This window comes from Anopheles merus, chromosome 2R, assembly GCF_017562075.2.
Source record: "Anopheles merus strain MAF chromosome 2R, AmerM5.1, whole genome shotgun sequence".
Taxonomy (NCBI): Eukaryota; Metazoa; Arthropoda; class Insecta; order Diptera; family Culicidae; genus Anopheles; species Anopheles merus.
Window position 1 is genome coordinate 5836050 of NC_054082.1, and position 20215 is coordinate 5856264.

General features: G+C 54.3%; 1 protein-coding gene across 6 annotated transcripts; it reads left to right on the forward strand.

The window, feature by feature from the left end:
- Positions 1-442: 442 nt before the first annotated feature.
- Positions 443-18339, forward strand: LOC121600919 (histone-lysine N-methyltransferase ash1). Of its 6 annotated transcripts, none has more exons than XM_041929692.1 (8): positions 443-1194; positions 3736-4147; positions 4220-5021; positions 5629-13930; positions 14004-15130; positions 15216-15422; positions 15683-15757; positions 16023-18339. In XM_041929692.1, the coding sequence occupies exons 2-8, from the start codon at positions 3909-3911 to the stop codon at positions 16188-16190; spliced, it is 10920 nt and encodes a 3639-aa protein (XP_041785626.1). In that variant the 5' UTR covers positions 443-1194; positions 3736-3908; the 3' UTR covers positions 16191-18339. The 6 variants fall into 6 exon arrangements, with proteins under 6 accessions (XP_041785626.1, XP_041785633.1, XP_041785639.1 ...); XM_041929699.1 differs by having other exon boundaries at positions 443-914; XM_041929705.1 differs by having other exon boundaries at positions 443-641.
- Positions 18340-20215: the final 1876 nt, after the last annotated feature.

Below are 20215 nucleotides of genomic sequence, written 5' to 3' on the forward strand. Positions count from 1 at the left end.
AGCTTAACAGCATGATCACATTTCAAATTGTTGAGGAGCATTTTCTCCTTTCGTCGAAGTGAATAAAACGTCGCAAAACATCGCAGAAGCAAATAATTACGAAAAGGAAAGCTGTAAATCATCAGATTCCAGGCAAATATTGAGTAAAACGATAATCTTCAAATCAATTTCCATAGAATTTTTTTGCGAAAGAATCCGTTGAAAATCAATCGATGCAGATGATTTTTTTAAACTTATTCTTGGATTCGTTACAACGTCCCTTTCAATATGGCGCGAGTGCACCGCCACACAACTACAATGAGCTAACCTGTCCGTCACGAATTTTGCGCGTTCTAGCCTGCTTGCACGTTCGTACGTATGCCTCTGGGTGTGTGTGTGTATGCATGTGTTGGCGCGTATGAGGGAAAGAGCGCGCGTATGCTGCTGACAGTATGGTACACACAGCGCCCGTCCCGTTGGTGTTGGTGAGATCGGCTGCACTCGTTTGACTGCGCGCTCAGTCTGACGGTGGAAATGAGAAAAAATATTTTCCATTGCGAAAGTCGCGCCGTGCGAATCGGGAAAGAAAAAACCGCGATCGGTGCAGCAAAAGCGGTCGAACGTACGTAAAACTGCATTCGAAGCAGTTCCCAGCACTGCAGGTTAGTGATTGTGCATCGTGCGCGAGTGTGCTGTTTTGTGCGGAGTTGAGAAAAAGTAAAGAGTTACAGCACAGCACAGATTACAGTGGTTTTGGCAGCGGTCGAGTAGAAAGAAGACGAAGAAGAAGGGAGAAGAAACAACAGCCCTTCGTCACCAGTGTGATCCGACGAAAATGGTCAGCAGGATGGGATGGAAAAAAGCCGATTCCATCACAGACGGTGTGATGCGCTAGGCCTACTGTTTGTGCGGAAAAATCAACCGTGTGAAATATGGTGAGCAAAAGTGGTGGTAAACAGAACAGGGTTCGAAGGGCCGCCGTCACAACATGTCCCATCATAATTCTGATGCTCTGACGACACCGATCGGGATGGTGAGATAATTCCAAATCCTGCTTGCGGTGCTGAATACAGAAGTGGGGTTTTTTTTCACATTCTTCATAAAAAGTGCATCGAAATCGACCGAAAATCGCGCGTGCAAAGTGTGCGGCAATCGAATTCGCATGTTGTTCTACCGCTCGCCCGTGTGTGCCAGCAGTGTGGTGTCGTCTTGACGGTGAGACGCCATTTTAGAATTGATATTTATACGTTCACAAGGGGGAGGGGGGAGAATAAACGGTTCAGCTGCATGCCGTCTGTCGTCGTCTGTCGTGCGTAAGCGAAACGGGTGGTGCGCGCCTGTGTGTGTGTGTGTGTGTCGCTCCCGCAGTCGGGTGCATTTTACAATAAAGTGTCCGCGGAGTGGAGTAAATTTCGCCGTGAGCAAAACGCCTGACGGCGGGCGTGATTTCCGTGCGGGGTGTGTGCGATGCAGTTCAGGTGAGCGAGTCGCATTATGGCGCTGCTCGGCCGAACGCACAATTTGGGATGCAGTTTTTGCAGCAGTACGGCGGGGTGAAAGTGTGTGGCAGATAGTGAGCTACAGCGCAGGAAGAAGATTGGCGAGTGCGAGCGCGAGTGCGTGTGTGCGAGAGCGAGATGAAACGACAAGCAGCAGCAGCAGGGTCGTTCGCTTGTCGCGATTGAGTGAGCGTGTGTGCGTGAGATAGAGAATCCCCCTTCCGTTCGACGGAGGTGCGAGTGTGTGTGTGTGTGCGTGCGTGCATGTCAGTTGTGTTGGGCCAGTTGGTGGTTTGTTTTGTTTCGCAACGTTAGAAGCAGACGGGGCAGCAGCACGACGCATCTCAGCTCAGTGCCACGAAGCCCGGCGGAGGCAACCCTTAAAAAAAAGTCGTGAATGAAGAAAGGAAAAGCGGGATTTGTGTCTCTGTGCGAGCAAGTGTAAACACACATCGGGAGCTGCTGAAGAACGCCAGCCGTTGTTTTGATGTGAGAGCAGCAGCTGTCATACAGTCTGTGCCCTCCGTAAGACGCGTACGGAATCGATCGTGGAGGGATTTGCGTGCATGAAATCGATCAGTGTGTTTGTCTTTATCGCGACCGTCGCTCACAGTGTGCTGTGAAGTAGATCGTAAAATCGTCAATCAGTTTTGGTGCGGTGCGAGAAAATTAGCGCGCAAAGGCCTGGTAATGTTTTGGTTGCTTCCAAGAGTGGTGTGCGTACTTGTTGTGTGTTGTCATCGGGCATGTGCGCGTGTGTTGGTGAAATCTAACGCGCCAGTCAAAACAGGCGCCTTCTGCTGCACACCACCACCACATTGACGCAGTAGAACTGTGTGTGTTTGTGAGTGTGTGCGTGCGTGCATGCGTGTGAGTGAGTGTGTTTGTGCGCTGGCACTGATTGATGTTCCATGTGCGGGTACGTTTATGTTTTTCCCACTATCCGTAACCGTATTATAAACATTCCCCGCGCCAAAGATATTAGAGAGTTCCGTGCGTTTTTTTTACTACCCTAATTTGTGTATTAAAAATAGATCTTTTTTTTTTATTATCTGCCGTTTGAAACATGGTAATTCCACCGACGAACCAAACAGTGACCACATTCCTTCACATCCACAGCACTGCACAGCACAGCACACACGCACACACTGGGCCCTACCAAGCCAGCCCGAACCCGAACCCCGAGAGAGGAATCGTTCACCCCAAAACGTGTCGTCATCACCGTCCACAGCCACAATCCCCTTAACTGTTATTATGACCCAAATAGTTTCCCACCGGTTTCACTGGTTTGAAGAAGTTGGGTTTGGAATTTATACGGGTTTTGTGTGCACGATCGTGTGGAAAGAAAGTACACCGTTTGGTGTGCGTATTAGCATAGCGTAAAGAAATGCGGACAAATCGAGTGCACTGGTGTAGTTGCAGAGGCATATGACAATTTCTGCTGGTCTGTCTAAATGTAATTTATTTATGTTCTACCCTTCGTTATGTGGTTGACAACCCGTCAGTTTGTGTACGTGTTCACCATTGCTCTTCAGTAAAGAAGGCACGAGATGTGTTTGTAAACCAAAACTGAGTAACAATTGTGTCAGCTGCGAGAATGCCCAACCAGCCGCCTAGCCTAGAAGCCCGAGCGAGGGTGGCTACGTGACGTAATCCAAGGACGAATGCTTATCCTCGACAATATCTCCCATCGGTCCTCGCTGCTTGGTCCTCGACCTTGAACACCACACGACCTATCGTGCCGTGGCCGCCTCTCCACGCTCTTCGTCGTTCTGGGGGAAAACAAGATTTATGATACCGTCGTCGACCCGGTCGGTCCCTTTTACCACCGCCGACGGCCGGACAGACACATGGAAAAAGAAGGCCCGCCACCGCCGGCTACCTGCCAAATGAGACGCATGGGCGGGTGCTGGGCTCTTGTAGCTGGAAATTATGTATGATGTATGGGGCACACAGTATCGGTGGGCTTGCTGGTCGGGCGGAAGAAAGGACACAACGTGCAGGACAAAATTTCTTTAGAAAACACTTTTAACGCTTTCGGAAGATAACTTTCATTGAGTAGGGATCACTTTCCTTTAGCAGATTGCTCGGTGTCATAACATAGCATCCATCATGCCCGAAGCGTAATGCAGTTTGGATGGAGAAAAAAAGGTCGCTTCAAATAATAAGGATTATGTCGGAGATTTATGGCTAAATTAGATTTAGATATGGTTACTCTAAGGTATTAATTTGTTTTTTGTTTTTACTTTCGTTGCAGATGCAAACAGCTATTACGAATTTAAACAAAAAACACAGTGAAGCTTTTACGAACTGCTTGTGAATTGAAGTGAAATAAGCGCAAGCTACAGAGAAGCACCCGTGTGGCGAAGTGCTCGGGCTCTCTATTTTATTTCCCAAGAAAGTAGCATTTTTCAACAGCCGCCCAGCAAAATGACCATCGTGAAAAGCAGTACAGCAGACGCGGCTGGCACCAATCCGGCGGACAATGCCAAATCGCCGCTCTCTTCGTCGTCATCGTCCTCGTCGTCCTCCGACTCGGACGATGGCTCGGACTCGTCGAGCGATTCCGACTCGTCGTCGGCGTCCACGAGCAAAACCAGCAGCAAACAGAGCAGCGGCGGAGGAGGAGGAGTGCCACCAGAAAAACCACAACAATTTAGTGTTATGAGGTACGGCGACAACGGAAAAAGACCAGTAAACGAAACAAACACTAATAACATTGATTTGACATTCCCCAACAGTTCCGATAGTGCCGGACTTCGAATGAAAATAGCCATTCCTCGAAGCCAATCGAACGCGACACCAACGCCTTCACCGACAGCGTCGATCGGTTCCAACCATCAGCACCAGCAGCTGATGCAACAGGACAGCCTTCCTGTCGGCGGCGGAGCAGCAGCAGCAGCAGCTGATCGAAGGCAGAAAAATGCGGAAAACGTTCTCGGCGGCGAACGCGCATCGCCCGCGGGGCTAGTGCTACCCGCCGGATCCTCCACGAAAGTGGATTCGTTCAAGGACGGCGCCACGAAGAAAGGATCCAATGCAGCAAAGAGTGCCATGGTGACGGCGGTGGAGACGAGTTCAACTCGCGCTAGAGCACCTCCACCGCCAACCGCCCAGCAGCGTGTGTCGAGCGAAGGCGGTGGTAGCAAAGCGTTAACGGCAACGGCTGCTTCGCGCAAGCAGGGCAGTAGAATGCTGCCCGACGACAAACGGGAAGAGCGGAGCAGAGCGATGCACACCAAGGCTAGGAAGCGTCGGTCGTCGTCGGGCAACGATGGCAGCAGCGCGGGTCGCACAAAGAAAAGCGTCAGTGAAAGTGATTCCAGTTCGGCCAGCTCGTCCTTCTCGTCCTGCACGAGCAACAGCGATAGCGACACGAGCAGTACCGCTGGCGACAACAGCAATCATCATCAGCAGCAGGACGATAAGGCGAAGCAAACGGTGGGTGGGGGACGCCATGCAAGGACGGCGTCGTCAGCGGCGGTCGCGTCTGGGAGTGCTATCGCAGCTGGCAAAAAGCAGAAAATTCTCAAGCGAAAGAAGGTATGTTTTTGATTGTAAACGCGTACCGGAGAGAGTAGGTCATGCTTGAGAAAAAAAACTGGGACAGTTTATCGAGAAGTTTCTTACGACTTAGATGTTTTCTTACACATCTGTTGGAGGACGTGATTTGGGATATTGTTTAATGCGATATTTGCTTTTTGATCAACCCAACACAATTATGATAGAATTTCAAAGCTTTTCGCTATTAGTTGGAGCCATAAAACATGTTTGATTTGCCTTTGTGTGTCTGTCATTTCAAAACCACAAACGACCGTGCGATGAACTCATATTCCGATGCATGCGGTTTTGTACGTGATGATTTAATGACCGCGAGGCTTTTTAAAACCACATAACAGGAACACATATGATATATGTACGCAAATGATAAAATTTATATATATATAGGAACGCAAATGATAAAATGTGGTTTTTATGTCAACATTTGTTGCCTAAAATATCCTTTATGAGCTCTGATGAGTTCGGTCCTAACCAAAACACAAAAAAAAAAACACATTTTTATACTCTTCAATTTCTCGCATTTTTATACTTTTAAAGTATTTTCCAATCGATGGTTGAAATAATTCCTCTTCCTTTCTTTTCACTCCAGGCAAGCCGAACCGCTACATCCAGCAGTAGCGATGAGGAGGACGAGGAAGATCTGCCCAGCGGGCGCAGCGGGAGCAAGAGCGGTGCGGCGAACCGGACGAACGAGTTCACCTCGTCCGACTCGAGCTCCTCCGACGAGGACGGCAAAGCATTCGCGGCAATGCGAACAAAAGCGAAGAGCTTACAGTCGACGAAAGGCAGCGGCAAGGACGGCAATGGCCTGCTAACGTTGACCGATGGCAGTGCGGGAGGGCTGCTGCTGAACCGGCCACCCCTCTCCACGTCCACACCGGCCAAACAGCACGGTGCGTTTCCGCCCACACTCGGCGGCGGCATGTCGTCGGCCGGGGACGGTGGACTGACGGCCGAGGGCGGTTCGTGCTCGAGCGACAACGAGCTTCCGGCGCTAGTCAGTGCAGCCATTCGGCGGGTGGAAAGTGGTTCCGATGCCGAAAGTATCCGGGGGTTGTCCGCCCCGACGCAACAGTACACTTCCAGCCTGTTGCGGGATTTTGTCGTGAAGACGCAAATGCTTGGCACGGTTGGTGGCAGCGGCGCGGGAGCGATGCCGGCGGGTGTGAGCGGAACGGCTGTAAACAGTGCCGCTGGTGGTGGTGGAGGTGGTTCGCCATCCTCATCCTCCTCGTCCTCATCGTCGTCTGGCTCGTCCTCGTCGTCTTCCTCTTCCTCCATGGAGGAAGGTGCAGACCCAGCGATAGGAAGCGCCGGTCCAGGCCCGGGAGGTGGTGGCGGTGGTGGTGGAGTGGCGGCATTTGAGTTGGATATCCGCAAAATTAAGACTGAATCTCCCGTACCTTCAACGTTGCCGCCTGCCTCGGTGGGCCGTAACACTCCGCTAGTAAATGGGCTTACCACCGGGGGTATGAAAACGACGGACCTGCCGGTACCAGCTCCGGCACCGAAACGTCGTGGTCGTCCTCCAAAGTCAAGCTTGCAAGCAGCACCCGCCCCACCACCCGCAGCCCGACCGACAGGTTCGTCAAGGTCGGTCACCATTCCGACTGTTAGCGAGTCGCCCGACTCGGGCATTCTGTCCACGCACAGCTCCACCGGTTCACCGAAGACGGATAAAACGAGATCGGCGTCTCACCTGCGATCGACGGTGGGAGCGACCAGTTCGTCCACCTCATCGCGCCGCAGCAAATCGGAAGCACGGGGAAGCGCTTCGAGTGCGTCGAGTGCCATACTGTCGGCCGGTGGAGCGGCGTACGCTGCAAACTCGGTCCTACCCGTGCCACCGGGAGCCGCAGGGAGTGGAAGCCGAACGTCCGGTGCCGCGTCCTCCTACGCGCTCACCTCCTGTCTCGATCGCAACACGTACGCTACCGAGCGCGTCCTGTATCCTCCCCGGGGGCCGAAGAAACGGGGCGTCGGGAGACCGCCGAAGAAGGACACGGCAGCGCATCAGCAGCCAGCCGGCGCCGGACGGGGAGGCCCTGCTAACGATCCGGCCGCCCGGTCGCAGCAGCAAGCCGAGGATCGGCTCGATCCGCACTGGCAGAAGATCGATATTAGCAAAAAGTTTCACGAACCACGGCTCAGCGGGTACAAGAGCGACGGTGGCCATTCGACGATCTGCTGCAGCAAGCGGCTTGCCTCGCAGAGCGGCTACATCAGCGATTATGGCGGCGTTGGAGCGAGCAGTGGGCGCAGCCGGCTGTCCGGCTACAAGTCGGACTTTAGCTCTCGCTCGAGGCGCAGCTGCAGCCGGGCGGGAGGCTACCGCAGCGACTACGGGCGGGCGAAGAGCTGCGGCTATCGCAGCGACTGCAGCACGCGGCATCGCAAACAGGTGCGGCGAAAACGGCGCAAGAAAATAGGCAGCCATCAGCAGCAGCAGCAGCAGCAGCAGCAGCACCATAACCAGCACGACCATCAGCATCACAACAACAATCTCAGCGATCGGAAAAACTACAACGCGTCGAGCGATGGGGGCGGCGGCGGTGGCAGCACCAAGTCGGCCAGCGTTGGCGAGCTGGAAATAATGTTCATGGCGGGGCTGACGCTGGGCAGTACGAGCGACGAAGATAGCAGCAGCACGAGCAGCAGTACGAGCAGCAGCAGTGCAGAGAGTCGCGAGAGCTTATTCACGGACCATTCCGGCGTGGATCGTGGTGCGAACAGCAGCAGCGGAGCGGACAAGGTGAAGCGAGCAACGTCTGGCAGGGGAAGGAAAGCGAACGTGGCTACCACCAAATCGAACGCAAAGCTTCCGCGAACGCCCCGAAAACCCACCCCGCCGAAAACAGTCGCGAAAGGGCGTGGAGCAGCAAAAGCTCCTCGAGGCAGACCGCCCTCCAGCACGACGATCGATCGGAGAAGGAAAGCGAATCTCGCAAAGCACGGCAGCAACAAGCTCGACTCGGACGATGAGGACGAGGACGAGGAAGAAGAGGCCGAGCTGGTGGTAAAGCGACGGTTTGGTGACCGCGTCCGGACCAAACCACTGCAGCCCGCCCCGAAAGACCCGCCGACGAAGCCTTCGGTCGCTGCGACTGCTTCCGTCGCGCTCAAGCAAAAGTCGTCCGCGTTGGTGAAGCGTGGTCGACCACCGGGCGTGAAAAAGCAACCGGGTGGGACGGGAAGTACGGCCACAGCCGGCGCCCTGCCCGCCGGCAAATCGGTCGGAAGTTTGGACGTTCTGCTCGCGCCGAAGAACAGCACCGCTCCCGTGCTGCCGGTCAACAACTTCGACCGGGTAGTTGCATCGATGAGTGGCAGCAGCAAGCAGCAGCCCGGGTCGAGCGAAGCGAAGAAATCCTCCATCTACACCTTCTCCAGCACGACCGTCGCGCCGAAGAATGCTTTTGCCGCGTTTCTGCTGCGTGGTGCGGCGGCCGACGATGGCGGCAAGGACGACGCGGAGGAAGGCGGCAGGCTGCTGGGGGTCAAGAAGCTTCCCCTCTCGAAAGCGAACGTGATCAAGAACTCGGAGGAGTGCAGTCGGCGGTTTCAGAAGTCCACGTCCTCGTTTGCGCTCGGCGGCATTGCCGGTTCGGTCGACCTGCTGGCGCGCATTGCCGACGGGACGATCCCGAAAGCATCGCCCACCAAGTCGGTCTGCTCGAAGCGCAGCCGAAGGAAGAGCTGCGCCAGCGACCGGCTGGAGGTGATGTCGGTCAAGAGCTACGGTGTGATCGGCAGCTGCGGCAAGATACGGCAGCGGCGCCTGAGCACGATGAGCCGGTGCAGCAGTCGTTCGGCCGGCTCGAGGCATGCGGCGGCCAGGATGAGGCGGCGCAAGAAGCGGCTACGTTCGATGTCGGTGGCACCCGGCACTACGGCGGAGATGGTGAGCGGTGGTGGTGGTGGTGGTGCTGCTAGTGGTGCGGCCAGTTCGTCCGGGCTCGATTTGAAGCTGAACGTTGAGATCGATCGGCTGAGCGAAAGCTTCAGTGGCATGTGTCGCATTGTGGGTGGAACGGTCAGCAATGAAGCTGGCCAAGCACCGTCCGGCGCTGGACGATCAGTCAGCCCACCGGAGGAGGCAACGGCCACGAATGCACCTGCCGCCGCAACACCAACATCGGGCAAGGGACACCAAACGAAGCGCTCGGTGAAGAAACGGAAAGCTTCCGAGCATGTGACGGACTCCCCCTCGACAACGGGTGGGGCAAATGCACCGGGCGGTGGTGGTGGAGGTGCCGCTGCGCTAGGCAATGGTGGCGGAGCCGGCGGTGGTGGTGGTACGGGCAAGCGGCGGAACAAGAAAACCGTCCCAACGCAGAGCCCGGACGATCACAAACTTCCGCTCAAGAAGCGGCACTACCTGTTGACTCCTGGCGAGAAAGGAAACAACAGTGACAACAACAGTGGAGTGGATGAAGTGAAGACCGGTAGTAGTGGGGGTAACGGTGGTGGTGTTGGTGGTAGTAGCGCGACTGCCGCTGGAAGTAACGTCGATAGTGGAAACAGTTCTACGAGTGGCGCTACGGGGTCCGGTTCCGGGTCAGCAAATTCAAGCTTCACCGGCAGCCATACCGTGTTGAACCCGTGCGCCTTTGCGAGTGGCGCGAGATCATCGGCCAACTCGGCAGCGACTGGGTCTTCCATCTCGGGTGCAGCCACCAAGGCGGTGACGCCCAAGAAACGGCATCTACTGAAATCCCCCGAACCCGGTCCCGTCCCGACCGACACCGAGCTGCAGCTGCAGATTAAGTCGAGCGATTCTCCGCTGACGATCGTGAATGGAGGTGGAGCGTCGGGCACGGTGGGCGATGCAGGAAGCTCTCTGTCGGACGGACATACCGCTGGTCGAAAGGCGGCTGTTGATGGCGCTGTTGGTGGAAGTCCCTCTAATGCTACTGGACAAGCGAATCCTTCTGCGACTGGAGGTGGAAGCAAGAAAAAGACCAATCGCCAGCAGGAAGGATCGTCGATTTCGTCCTCGACCGTCAGTCGGGAGCGGCAAACAACGGGAGCTTCCGGTCAACCCGGCACAATGAGTGAAAGTTCAGCCGGGCCCCAACATCGTTCAACGCCACCGGCACGGCCATCGGTTATACAATCGTCCGGATCGGTGCATCCCGCCGCCTCTTCTGGTGCGTACTCCGCCTCGTCTGCCGGACCACCGCCAGGAGTGTTTGAGCCAACGGTCGATCTGGAGCTGGTGATACCGCCACCCTCCTCCATACCGTCGCTTATCGCAAAGGTTGAAATGCTCGATTCGCCCCGCTTGGGTGGCAAGGACGCTGCTGCCGCCGGTGCCATTGGTTCCTCCTCCTCCTCTGGCTCCTCGGGCAATGTGGCCACCAAGCTGGAGTCGGAGGAACTGCAGGTGCTGACGGCTGCCCAGCGAAAAGCGGCCGGGCTGGGAGCGGGCAGTGCATTGCTGGCAACCATCTCGACCGCGTCGGCCTCCTCCGAGAAGGTGCTGGAGAAGCTGCTCACCAAAACCGGCGCCCATCATCTGCTGATGAAGAAAAAGCGCAAAAAGCCCAATCGCACCGGCTTTCCCACGGTGAAGAAGAAGAAGAAGAAGCTTCCGGAGAATGACCCTCTGGATGATGGGCTGTCGGTGCTGGATTTGAAGCCGGAAGTCGGGCCGGATCTGTTCGATTCGTCCAACCTAACGCGCCACGTACCGTCCGAGGCGGAAAAGACGCGTATGAAGGAAAGGCAGCAGCAGCAGCACCCTTCCACAGGAAAGCATGCGGCGTGCGATCGCGTACCGAAGGAGGGCGAACCGACGGACTGCTTTATCGAGCGACACACGGGCGTTGGGCGGCCGCGACTGTCCGTGGTAAGCCTGGAGAAGCTGCAAGGCAAGCTGCCTCTACCGGGAGGAGGTTCTCGCGACGTTGCAACGACACCACCGGCGACGGGAGGCCGTGGCCGTAAGTCCGTGATAAACCCACTGGCAGCGGAGCATCAGTTGGCGGCACATCGCTCGAGAGGACTCAGAGACGAACCGCCGGCAGCAGCGGCCGGCACAGTAGGTCGCAAAGGCAAGAAGAGACAGGAAGCACCGAAGCCACTGCCCGAGACTGCAGTCGGTAAGCGCCAGAAGGCTTCGATGGACACGGAAATCCGGTCGGCAAAGGAGCGAAACCGTAGCAAGAGTGTGTCGGTTGCGTCGGAGCAGCTGCCCAACATTGTGCGGCTGAGCGAAACCCTGTCCAAGGTTGCCGCGGCTAAGGAAAACAAGGAAAACAGCCGTCTACCACCCGGGAGGCCTCCTTCGGCAGCAAAGCGCGCCGGCAAAGAACCCGCCACGAGTGCGGAAACATCGCCGCAGGATGATGCCGCCGGAGTCATTCGTCGAACGCGCAGCTCCTCGGTGGCGCTGGATCCGTCCGAGGTGAAGAAACTGCACCACCACTACCACCAGCAACACGATGCAGAGCACGAGTCGGCCGGAAAGGGAGCGTCCCAGTCCAGCACACCGGTGCGTCCCCATTCCGGCGGAATTGCCGCACTGCACAACGAGGACTCAACGTCACTGGACTCGATGCCGCTGCTGAAGCGCCTCCATTCGCGCTCTATCTCGCGCATGCAGTCGGTCATCACGCCGACGGTGGTGATCGAACCGATTGCCACCTCGCCGAAGACACCCGGCCGACCGAGGGGCCGGCCGCGCACAACCTCACCCATTACGGCAACGGAAACGCCCAACTCGCCCACCGCCACTACCGGGCCCGGGCGGGGACGGCCACGGACGGCGCTTGCCCTTACTGGCAACCCTTCGGCAGCGTTCATGCAGCGTACGCCCGCCTCTCCGCTCTCCTCGCCCAGCCCGATGGTGGCCGCGGCCGAGCGCACCGCAGGCAGAAAGAAGCAGCGACTGGACGGCCGCAAATCGGTGCCACCCGGCCTTGCCGAACCAATCGAAAGCGCTCGTCTCGCGACCAGAGTGACGGCATCGAAGTCGGTCACGCCGACGCCTCCGGTGGGAACCGTGATTCCGACACGGTTGAAGCGCGGCAAAAGCGATGAAACGCTGCGAGCTCAGCAGCTCGAAAAGCCCAACAAGAAGCCGCGAAAGGAGCTGCCGGGCTCGGGCGAACCATCGCCGGAAACGGCAGCCCATCTGTCCAAGCGATCGGCCATCGCGTCTCCCATCGTTGAGCCGGTCGATCCGGAGGAAACGGCCCACGTGCTGCAGCCGGCCAGCTCGACGGAGGAGCTGGAGCACGATCCGCTCCCACCGGACGAGGGACCGTCGGATTTCCTCCGGCTCACCGACACCCCCTCGCCGATGTCTTCCGGTGAAGCGCGGGAGCTTGCGATGGGTGGTGCGGCGGCCGGTGGTCGTGGTGCCGGCACGAGCAAGAAGCTGCCCCGCAAGAAGTACATTACGGCGGGTCTGTTCTCCGACTGCTACAAGGACGACGGTACGACGGGCGGGGAGGGCCGTTCGGGGCCGAAAACGCCCCCGGAAACGCTGCTCCCTCCGCCGGCCTACTGCGAGCGGTTCCTGCGCCGTACGGTGCGCGACTTCCAGCTGCCGTACGATCTCTGGTGGCTGCAGGAGAACGGCAAGCTGCCCGGCCGCAACTCGGTGCCGAGCTGGAACTATCGCAAGATCCGCACGAACGTGTACTACGACGTCAAGGCGAACCCGTCGACCGACAACAACACGCAGTGCAACTGCAAACCGGACAGCGGCTGCCAGGACGACTGCCTCAACCGGATGGTGTACACGGAGTGCGTGCCGGAGCAGTGCCCGTGCGGTGACCGGTGCCGCAACACGTGCATCCAGCGGCACGAGTACGCGCCCGGGCTGGAGCGCTTCATGACGGAGGAGAAGGGCTGGGGCATCCGGTCGCGGGAGCGCATCAGCAAGGGCACCTTCATCATGGAGTACCTCGGCGAGGTGGTGACCGAGCGAGAGTTTAAGGAGCGCATGCGCACGATGTACCTGAACGACACGCACCACTACTGTCTCAACCTGGACGGTGGTTTGGTGATCGACGGCCATCGGATGGGCAGCGACTGTCGCTTCGTCAACCATTCCTGCGCACCGAACTGCGAGATGCAGAAGTGGTCCGTGAACGGGCTGTTCCGGATGGCGCTGTTCGCTATGCGTGACATTCCGCCGAACGAGGAGCTGTGCTACGATTACAACTTCAGTCTGTTCAATCCCTCCGAGGGGCAACCGTGCCGCTGCGGCTCGGAACAGTGCCGTGGGGTGATTGGGGGCAAATCGCAGCGCATCAAACCGATCCCGCTCGGTTCTTCGGGTGGCAGCGCTGGTGGCCCTGGAGGCATCGGTGGCCAACGAAATGCTTCCGAGGCGGGTGCGGACACAGATGCGAGCAAAGCGGCCGGAGCCGATGGTACGGCGGGTGGCAATGGAGCGAGTGGGGCGCTGGTGGTCGAGTTAAGTCCACGCAGTGCGGCTCGATCGCGCAAACGGCAGGCGAAGAAGAACCAACCGATAGTGCACCTGAACGGTACGCCTCTGCCCACGTTCCATCCACCGTCTGTCAAGGAGCGGGCACTGATCGCCGAGCATCATTGCTTTTTGCTGCGCAATCTCAACAAAATCCGCCGGCAGAAGGAACGCGCTGCGACACTCGCATCGGCCGCCGGCGGTGGAAGTGGTGGAGCAGGTGCAGCTGCGACAGAGAGCGGTGGCCAGGGAGCGGCAGCGGGAAGTGATCAGACAGTGGGCGGGTCGGGTAAACCGTCGCTTGCGTCACAAATCTCCGCCTTGCGCTGTCCGCGCAACATTCGCACCCGTGGGCTCGCCTTTGTCGAGGACGATCCGGAGCTGGAGAAGACGGCCCGCATTGCGGTGGCGCTAAAGGATATTTGCACCGAAATTGCCACCTTAAAAGGTAAGTCTTGCGAGCCGCGAGAGAGTGAAATACGATCGACTTATGTTGCTGTGCTTTTCTCCCCTTTTTTTAGATGATAAAGGAGTGCCGTTTATCAGCAAACTTCAGTTGCCATCGAAGAAGAAGACGCCCCTGTACTACGAGCGCATCCCGAAACCGATCGATCTGGCGCAGATCGAGACCAACATCGAGCAGGGCGTGTACCGCATGCCGAAGGTGTTCGAGGAAGATCTGCTGATCATGCTGAGCAACGCGATCAAGTACTACGGCATCAACTCGCCGGAAGGGATCGCCTCGGAAGCGCTCAAATCGCACTACTACACCTGCAAGCAGCAGCAGGTACCGAAGCTGCAGGCGTACATCGGCGAGGAGAACGAGCTGCTGCGCGGGTTCGTGCCGAAGAAGGAACCGGCCGAGGATGCGGTGCCGCCGAAACCGAAGCGCGGCCGACGCCAGGAGCAACCGGAAGACATTATCCGCTGCATCTGCGGGCTGTTCAAGGACGAGGGTTTGATGATCCAGTGCTCCAAGTGTCTCGTGTGGCAGCACATCGAGTGCACCAAGGCGGACCCGGCGGTCGAGAACTATCTGTGCGAAAAGTGCGATCCGCGCGAGGTAAACTACGAGATTCCGCTGAACGAGTTCACGGAGGAGGGCTACCAGTACTACGTGTCGCTGATGCGCGGCAAGCTGCAGATCCGCCAGACCGACACGGTGTACGTGCTGCGCGACATCCCAATGTCGCCCGATCCGAAGAACCCGAACGCGCCGGTCCGCAAGCACACGTACGAAACGATCGGCAAGATCGAGTACAGCGAGTGTGACATCTTTCGCGTGGAAAGCCTGTGGAAGGACAAGGAGGGGCGGCGCTTTGTGTACGGGCATCACTATCTGCGGCCGCACGAGACGTACCACGAGCCGACGCGCCGCTTCTACCCGAACGAGGTGATGCGCGTGCCGCTGTACGAGGTGATACCGATCGAGCTGGTGGTGGACCGGTGCTGGGTGCTCGATCCGATCACGTTCTGCAAGGGCCGGCCGGTCGACAGCTCCGAGCCGCACGTGTACATCTGCGAGCTGCGCGTCGACAAGAGTGCGCGGCTGTTTTCGAAGATTTCGCGCCACTCGCACCCGGTGTGCATGAAATCGTACGCGTTCCACAAGTTCGAGCAGAAGCTCAAGATAGCCAAAACGTTTGCGGTAAGTACTGAGTGTGGCGGCTGTGCAGCGGCGTACGTACTAAGGACAATGCACTGATTTATTGTGCTCTTTTTTACATCAACAGCCGCATGATCTTGGTTCGCTGGCCCATCTACTGTCGATACGGGACAAGCAAAAGAAGGGGTCGAAGAAGGACGACGGCAGTGGTGGACAAACGTCGGCCGGATCCGCTGCCGGAGGATCGTCCGGATTCGGCGGAGCCGGCGGAAGCCATTCCGGTGGTTCGAAGAAGATGACACCGATCATACAGCTGTTGCCACCGCCACCGAAGGTAAGTTGTGAGACAGTGCCTGAGCACGAATCATTACGCTTAATCTCATACATCTCATTTCGTCATCTCATTTGTAAGGGTTTCACGATGTGTTTGAATCCTTTTAAAGGATCATCATCATTCACAATCATCATGCCACTGCCACTGTTACATTGCCCGCTCATACCATTGTTTTTTTAAATATAAAACGCGTGGCGTCAACCTTTCCTTGATTGTTATTTTTTCTTTCTCTCTATTTGTCTCTCTCCTGTATTTCCAAGACTGGCTTGAACACAGACCGCAGTACCCTCGCGGTTCAGCCTCCGACGGGTGGGGCAAAGCCGACCAGAACAAAGGTTCATACATACATAGTTCGATAAAATAACGCTTTTTTACACATAAAAATTACAATTGGCTCCTTAAAAAGGATTCTAGATCAAACTATTGATCACCAGCTTCTTAGTTGTGCTGGTATAAATAGTAATTGCTTTCGCTCTTTCAATAATGGTGGTCACTGGCGATCCAAAGAAGAAAGCCACCTTTTCTGCCACATTCTTAGTGCTTGTCCCATCAAAATAATGTTTACATTTCCCACTTTTTTTCCTTTACAAAACCCCACAGACGCTAGCGGAAAAGCGCAACCGACTGGAGCAGGTACTGGCACGGCTGATGCAAAAGCTAGCGCTCAACCCGAACGCCCTGCCGGTGGTGGACATATCGTACCTGCTGACGGGACGCGGGGCACGACTGCGACGGACCAACAACTCGACGCCGGTGCCGATTATTTGAGAGTGGGTTCGCAAGAGGAGAAAACGGCGTCGCAAATGGAAGCGTTGCTACGACTGAGCGTCGTACGGTTACGGGTTTCAAGCCGCGTTCGTGGATTTTCTCCTCGCCGCCAACACTACTGCCACCGAATAATGGACCGACGCCATTACAAACAGCCGAGCCGGATCGCCCGCGGGGTTTCCGCAGTAGGGGGAGAGTTTCCGCTGCTGAGGAAACCGCGCTGGACGATCAAGGCTCGAGGAAGCGACATGCAGCAGCAGCAGCAGCAGCAGCAAGAGCACCAGCGAGCCATGTGCATGATTTTAGAAATACTTTTACTTTGTTGAACTATTTTTCCACCTTCGTCAGTATGCTGACGGTGGTGCTCTTGCGCATCGCTGCGGTCAAGCTCGAAGAAGCTGAGCTATTGGCGAAATTCGCCGCTATACTCACACCTGCATACGTACTATACACGCTATACACATGCAGCACATACGACGCACGCGGGATAGATGGTACGCCCAACATACTCATACAATGCTTACACTACACCACCACTCCATGCTGTACCTTTATGTTTGTATGTTATTTGCTATTTATTATTGTTAAATGATTCTTCTTATTCATTTTAACACGGATACACTATTTTTTTATCCGCTAAGGTGTTAGGTTTGTTGGCATTTTTTTCCCCTTCTTTTCTTTTACGAAATCATTTCCTTCCCTCCCCATAAAACATTATTGTGGACCGCGCACGATCGAGGGAACGGACGGGCGTAAAAAAAAAGGGGGGAGGGGAGGGGCAAAAGTTCGGCGCTCTGTTTGGATTTGTTATTTATTTGTACGAATGTAGACATACATCTGCCCCGGATTATCTGCGCCTGAACTTTGTTTTGTTTTGTTAATAGAGTGCTAGAGGAATTTGTTCGAACTATTATGCATATATGATTACAACCATTACGACTACGATCAGTAGTAGAAGAGAGAGAGAGAGAGAGAGATAAATTATAGAATCGATTAGATCATGCAAGATCGATAGTATGAGGTTTTTTTTCTCTGAATTCTTTGACTTTAACTTTCTGCTGTACCTTTATCTTTGGTTTAACTGTAGTCAGATAAGAAACACATGCACACACACACACACACTCTCGAAGGTGTGTTTTCGGTAAAAAATCTATCCAAACGTAGTAGTGGATATTAAAATTGTAAATAGGAAACCGGAAACAAAAAAAAAACAAAAAATGGCCATCAACGAAGCCAAAAGCATGCGGGAGGAGTTGCGCGATCGACAAGCAATGCAATTAGATTTCCTTCCTGCCGCGCGTATAAAATATGTTGCTGAGACACGTAAAAATCTCCCTTTTTGCAAGCACACACACACACTGTCAAATCAGCGTATCGAATGGACTGGATAATTATTAGGTATAAAAAAGGCTAGGGGGGGCACATATATATATATATATTAGGGATAGTATAGTGTTGTAAAAGAATTAACAAGAAATGCATCTATTTTTCTGCCAATAATAAATACCCACTCAAACATACTGGAAACAGAATAATTCACACACCAACCTTTATATGTGTATGTATATGTAACTGTAAGCTATAGGATAGGATTACTACTACTACTACTACTACTACTACTACTATGCGAATACTAAGCAGCACTGGAAAAAAAGGGAACGAGGGAACATAAACATGAAATCACAAACAGATACAAAGCATAGATTTTTAATAACTTATAATGAATTAATAAAGAAACGAATTCGCGAAGGAGAAGAAGTTGAAACGCTAAGCAAGTCAACGCACCTTTATTAACCTTTAGCGGCTGACGCAGAAGAGCAAACCGGGCACGCTTTATTTGAGGGATTTCCAACACTGTACAATGTAAATGGACAGCGAAGCAAGGAACAAGAACGGAAGGGGAGAGAGGGCACAGGTCTCTTCTGACGTGAGAGTTATCGTTAAGCTGAGACACGATCATCTTTATAATATGCTTAATATATGCTAGTTTAAATTGAATGATTTGAAAAGTGAGCGAGAGGCTTTCGTTGCTAGAGAGAGAGAGAGAGAGATAATGCGTAAGAAGGAAAGGGTGGGAGAGAATAAAAATTAAAAGGATAAAACAGGAAACCGTGGTGCTAGAGAGGAAATTAATTACAGATAACAAAAACATAGACACAGACACATCTGCAATTGCAGAAGCACTGAATTGACACATCGACACACCGACCCACACACATGCAGTCACACACTAATGTTCTACTATTCTCTGGAAATAAAACACAAAAACTCCCCTCCCCGTTTTTGGATCTTTGTTCAGAAGTGAATTAAAGGAATGGATGTTTTCTTGCTTTTTTATCTGACTAAGATTCAGACTCATGTTAATGTGAAAGAACCACTTCCCGTTGTAAGAGTTTGGTGAAGCACTAACGTGTTCTTAGAAGTGTAGAATGAGCTGGCAGTCCCTTTCCCCTCCAAACAACCGACAGACTGACCGATCACCATCGCGAGTTAATAACGTCATCAAGTGCGCCGATCGCGTTGCACACACACACACACACACGGCAGTGTCGTCACCGATTATGCATATGATCGGTTATTTTGCTGACTGATCGCACGAGTTTTGGATTACTCATCGACATGATGGTGGCTGCCACACGATCCAGGATTAAGATCTTGCCATCGATAGAGATATAGGCGTGATTGGGTACACACAGAGCGAGGGGGTCTGAAGCTGACTGTGCAACTAACCTGTGCCTGTGCCGCAAACGTGAGCGGAGGCAACCTGCCATATTTAATATGCAATTGCATGTCCTCCCTCCACCGGAGTGGGTCATACGTGCTTCGGACGTGGTTGGACCATCGGCAAGGTGCGGTTTGGGCAAGGAATCCCGTGAGGGATAGAAAGAAAAGGTGAAACTGGTATACCAATGCAAGTAGTGATGGGTAATACGGAGAGTCGTAGATATGGTACGATTCCACGACTCTGAAAAACTGAAAGCGACTCCGAATCAAAATCGGATTCAACTCCAACTCTGGACGACATTGAACAACTAGGGCAAGTTTAGATGAGTCGACATAACTCCAGACGACTCCAGAGCTCGGGTGACTTATTTGCAACTCCTGTACAACTTCAACCGTTTCCAACAGACTCCAGATAACTCCAGATGAATCCAGATGACTCTCGGCGACTCCGGAAAACTTCGGAAAAGCTCAAACGAGTTCGTGCATATCGTATATTCATATCGTATATAGGCTCCGAACCTCTCCAAATGACTCCAGACAAGATTCCAGACAACTTTAGAAAACATCAGACGACTCCAGACAACTCTAAACGACTCCAGGCAAATCCAGACGACTCTGGACGACTCCTAACTATTCCAGAATCTAAATGAATCCGAATTGGGACTCATCCGAGACAATTGCTCCTCATCCCTCCGCTCTATACATTACCCCGTTATCGGATCGATCCGGCTCCGGCAAAATCTGCAAACTACCCATCACTAAAATGCAAGATCTTGGCTGGTGTGTGTGCATGTTTATTACACTACACATAAACTGTTCAAAACACGATATTAATTCCTGCGAAGCAAACACGTGAAACACTTTCCACGTTACTCACGTGATGCGGCGGGAGGGGAGAAGTAGAATTCTCCTAGAAAGAAAGTAGAAATTCAAGTTTCTACAATCAGGCCGAAAAGATCATCTCCCACGACGAAGCTCGACCACCGCCTAGAGCCGTTCGGCAGCATTTTGCGTCGTTTTATTTCGAATGCTGCGTCAAACAGAAACGTATTAGCATTCATACTCAATCCTGTGTCCACCCGCCCCCCCGCTTCACTCCAACGGGTCTCAGCCATCTGCCCGATCCGATCTTCCTTGCACTGCGTTCCTCCTCCTCCAGCAGAAGCTCGATCGTAACGCGATGTGAAACAACTTTGTAGCCTGTGCAGAGCGGGTGGTAAGGTAACGGCAGCAACAACCCGGTCCCATGACTCACAGACACACACACGCACACACACGGGCGCGCACACACATAAGTGGTG

Coding starts and splice junctions, on each gene's coding strand:
- LOC121600919 (XM_041929692.1), top strand. CDS start 3,909: ATGACCATCGTGAAAAGCAGTACAGCAGACGCGGCTGGCACCAATCCG. Junction 5,022..5,628: donor AAATTCTCAAGCGAAAGAAG/GTATGTTTTTGA, acceptor TTTTCACTCCAG/GCAAGCCGAACCGCTACATC. Junction 15,758..16,022: donor CAAAGCCGACCAGAACAAAG/GTTCATACATAC, acceptor AAAACCCCACAG/ACGCTAGCGGAAAAGCGCAA.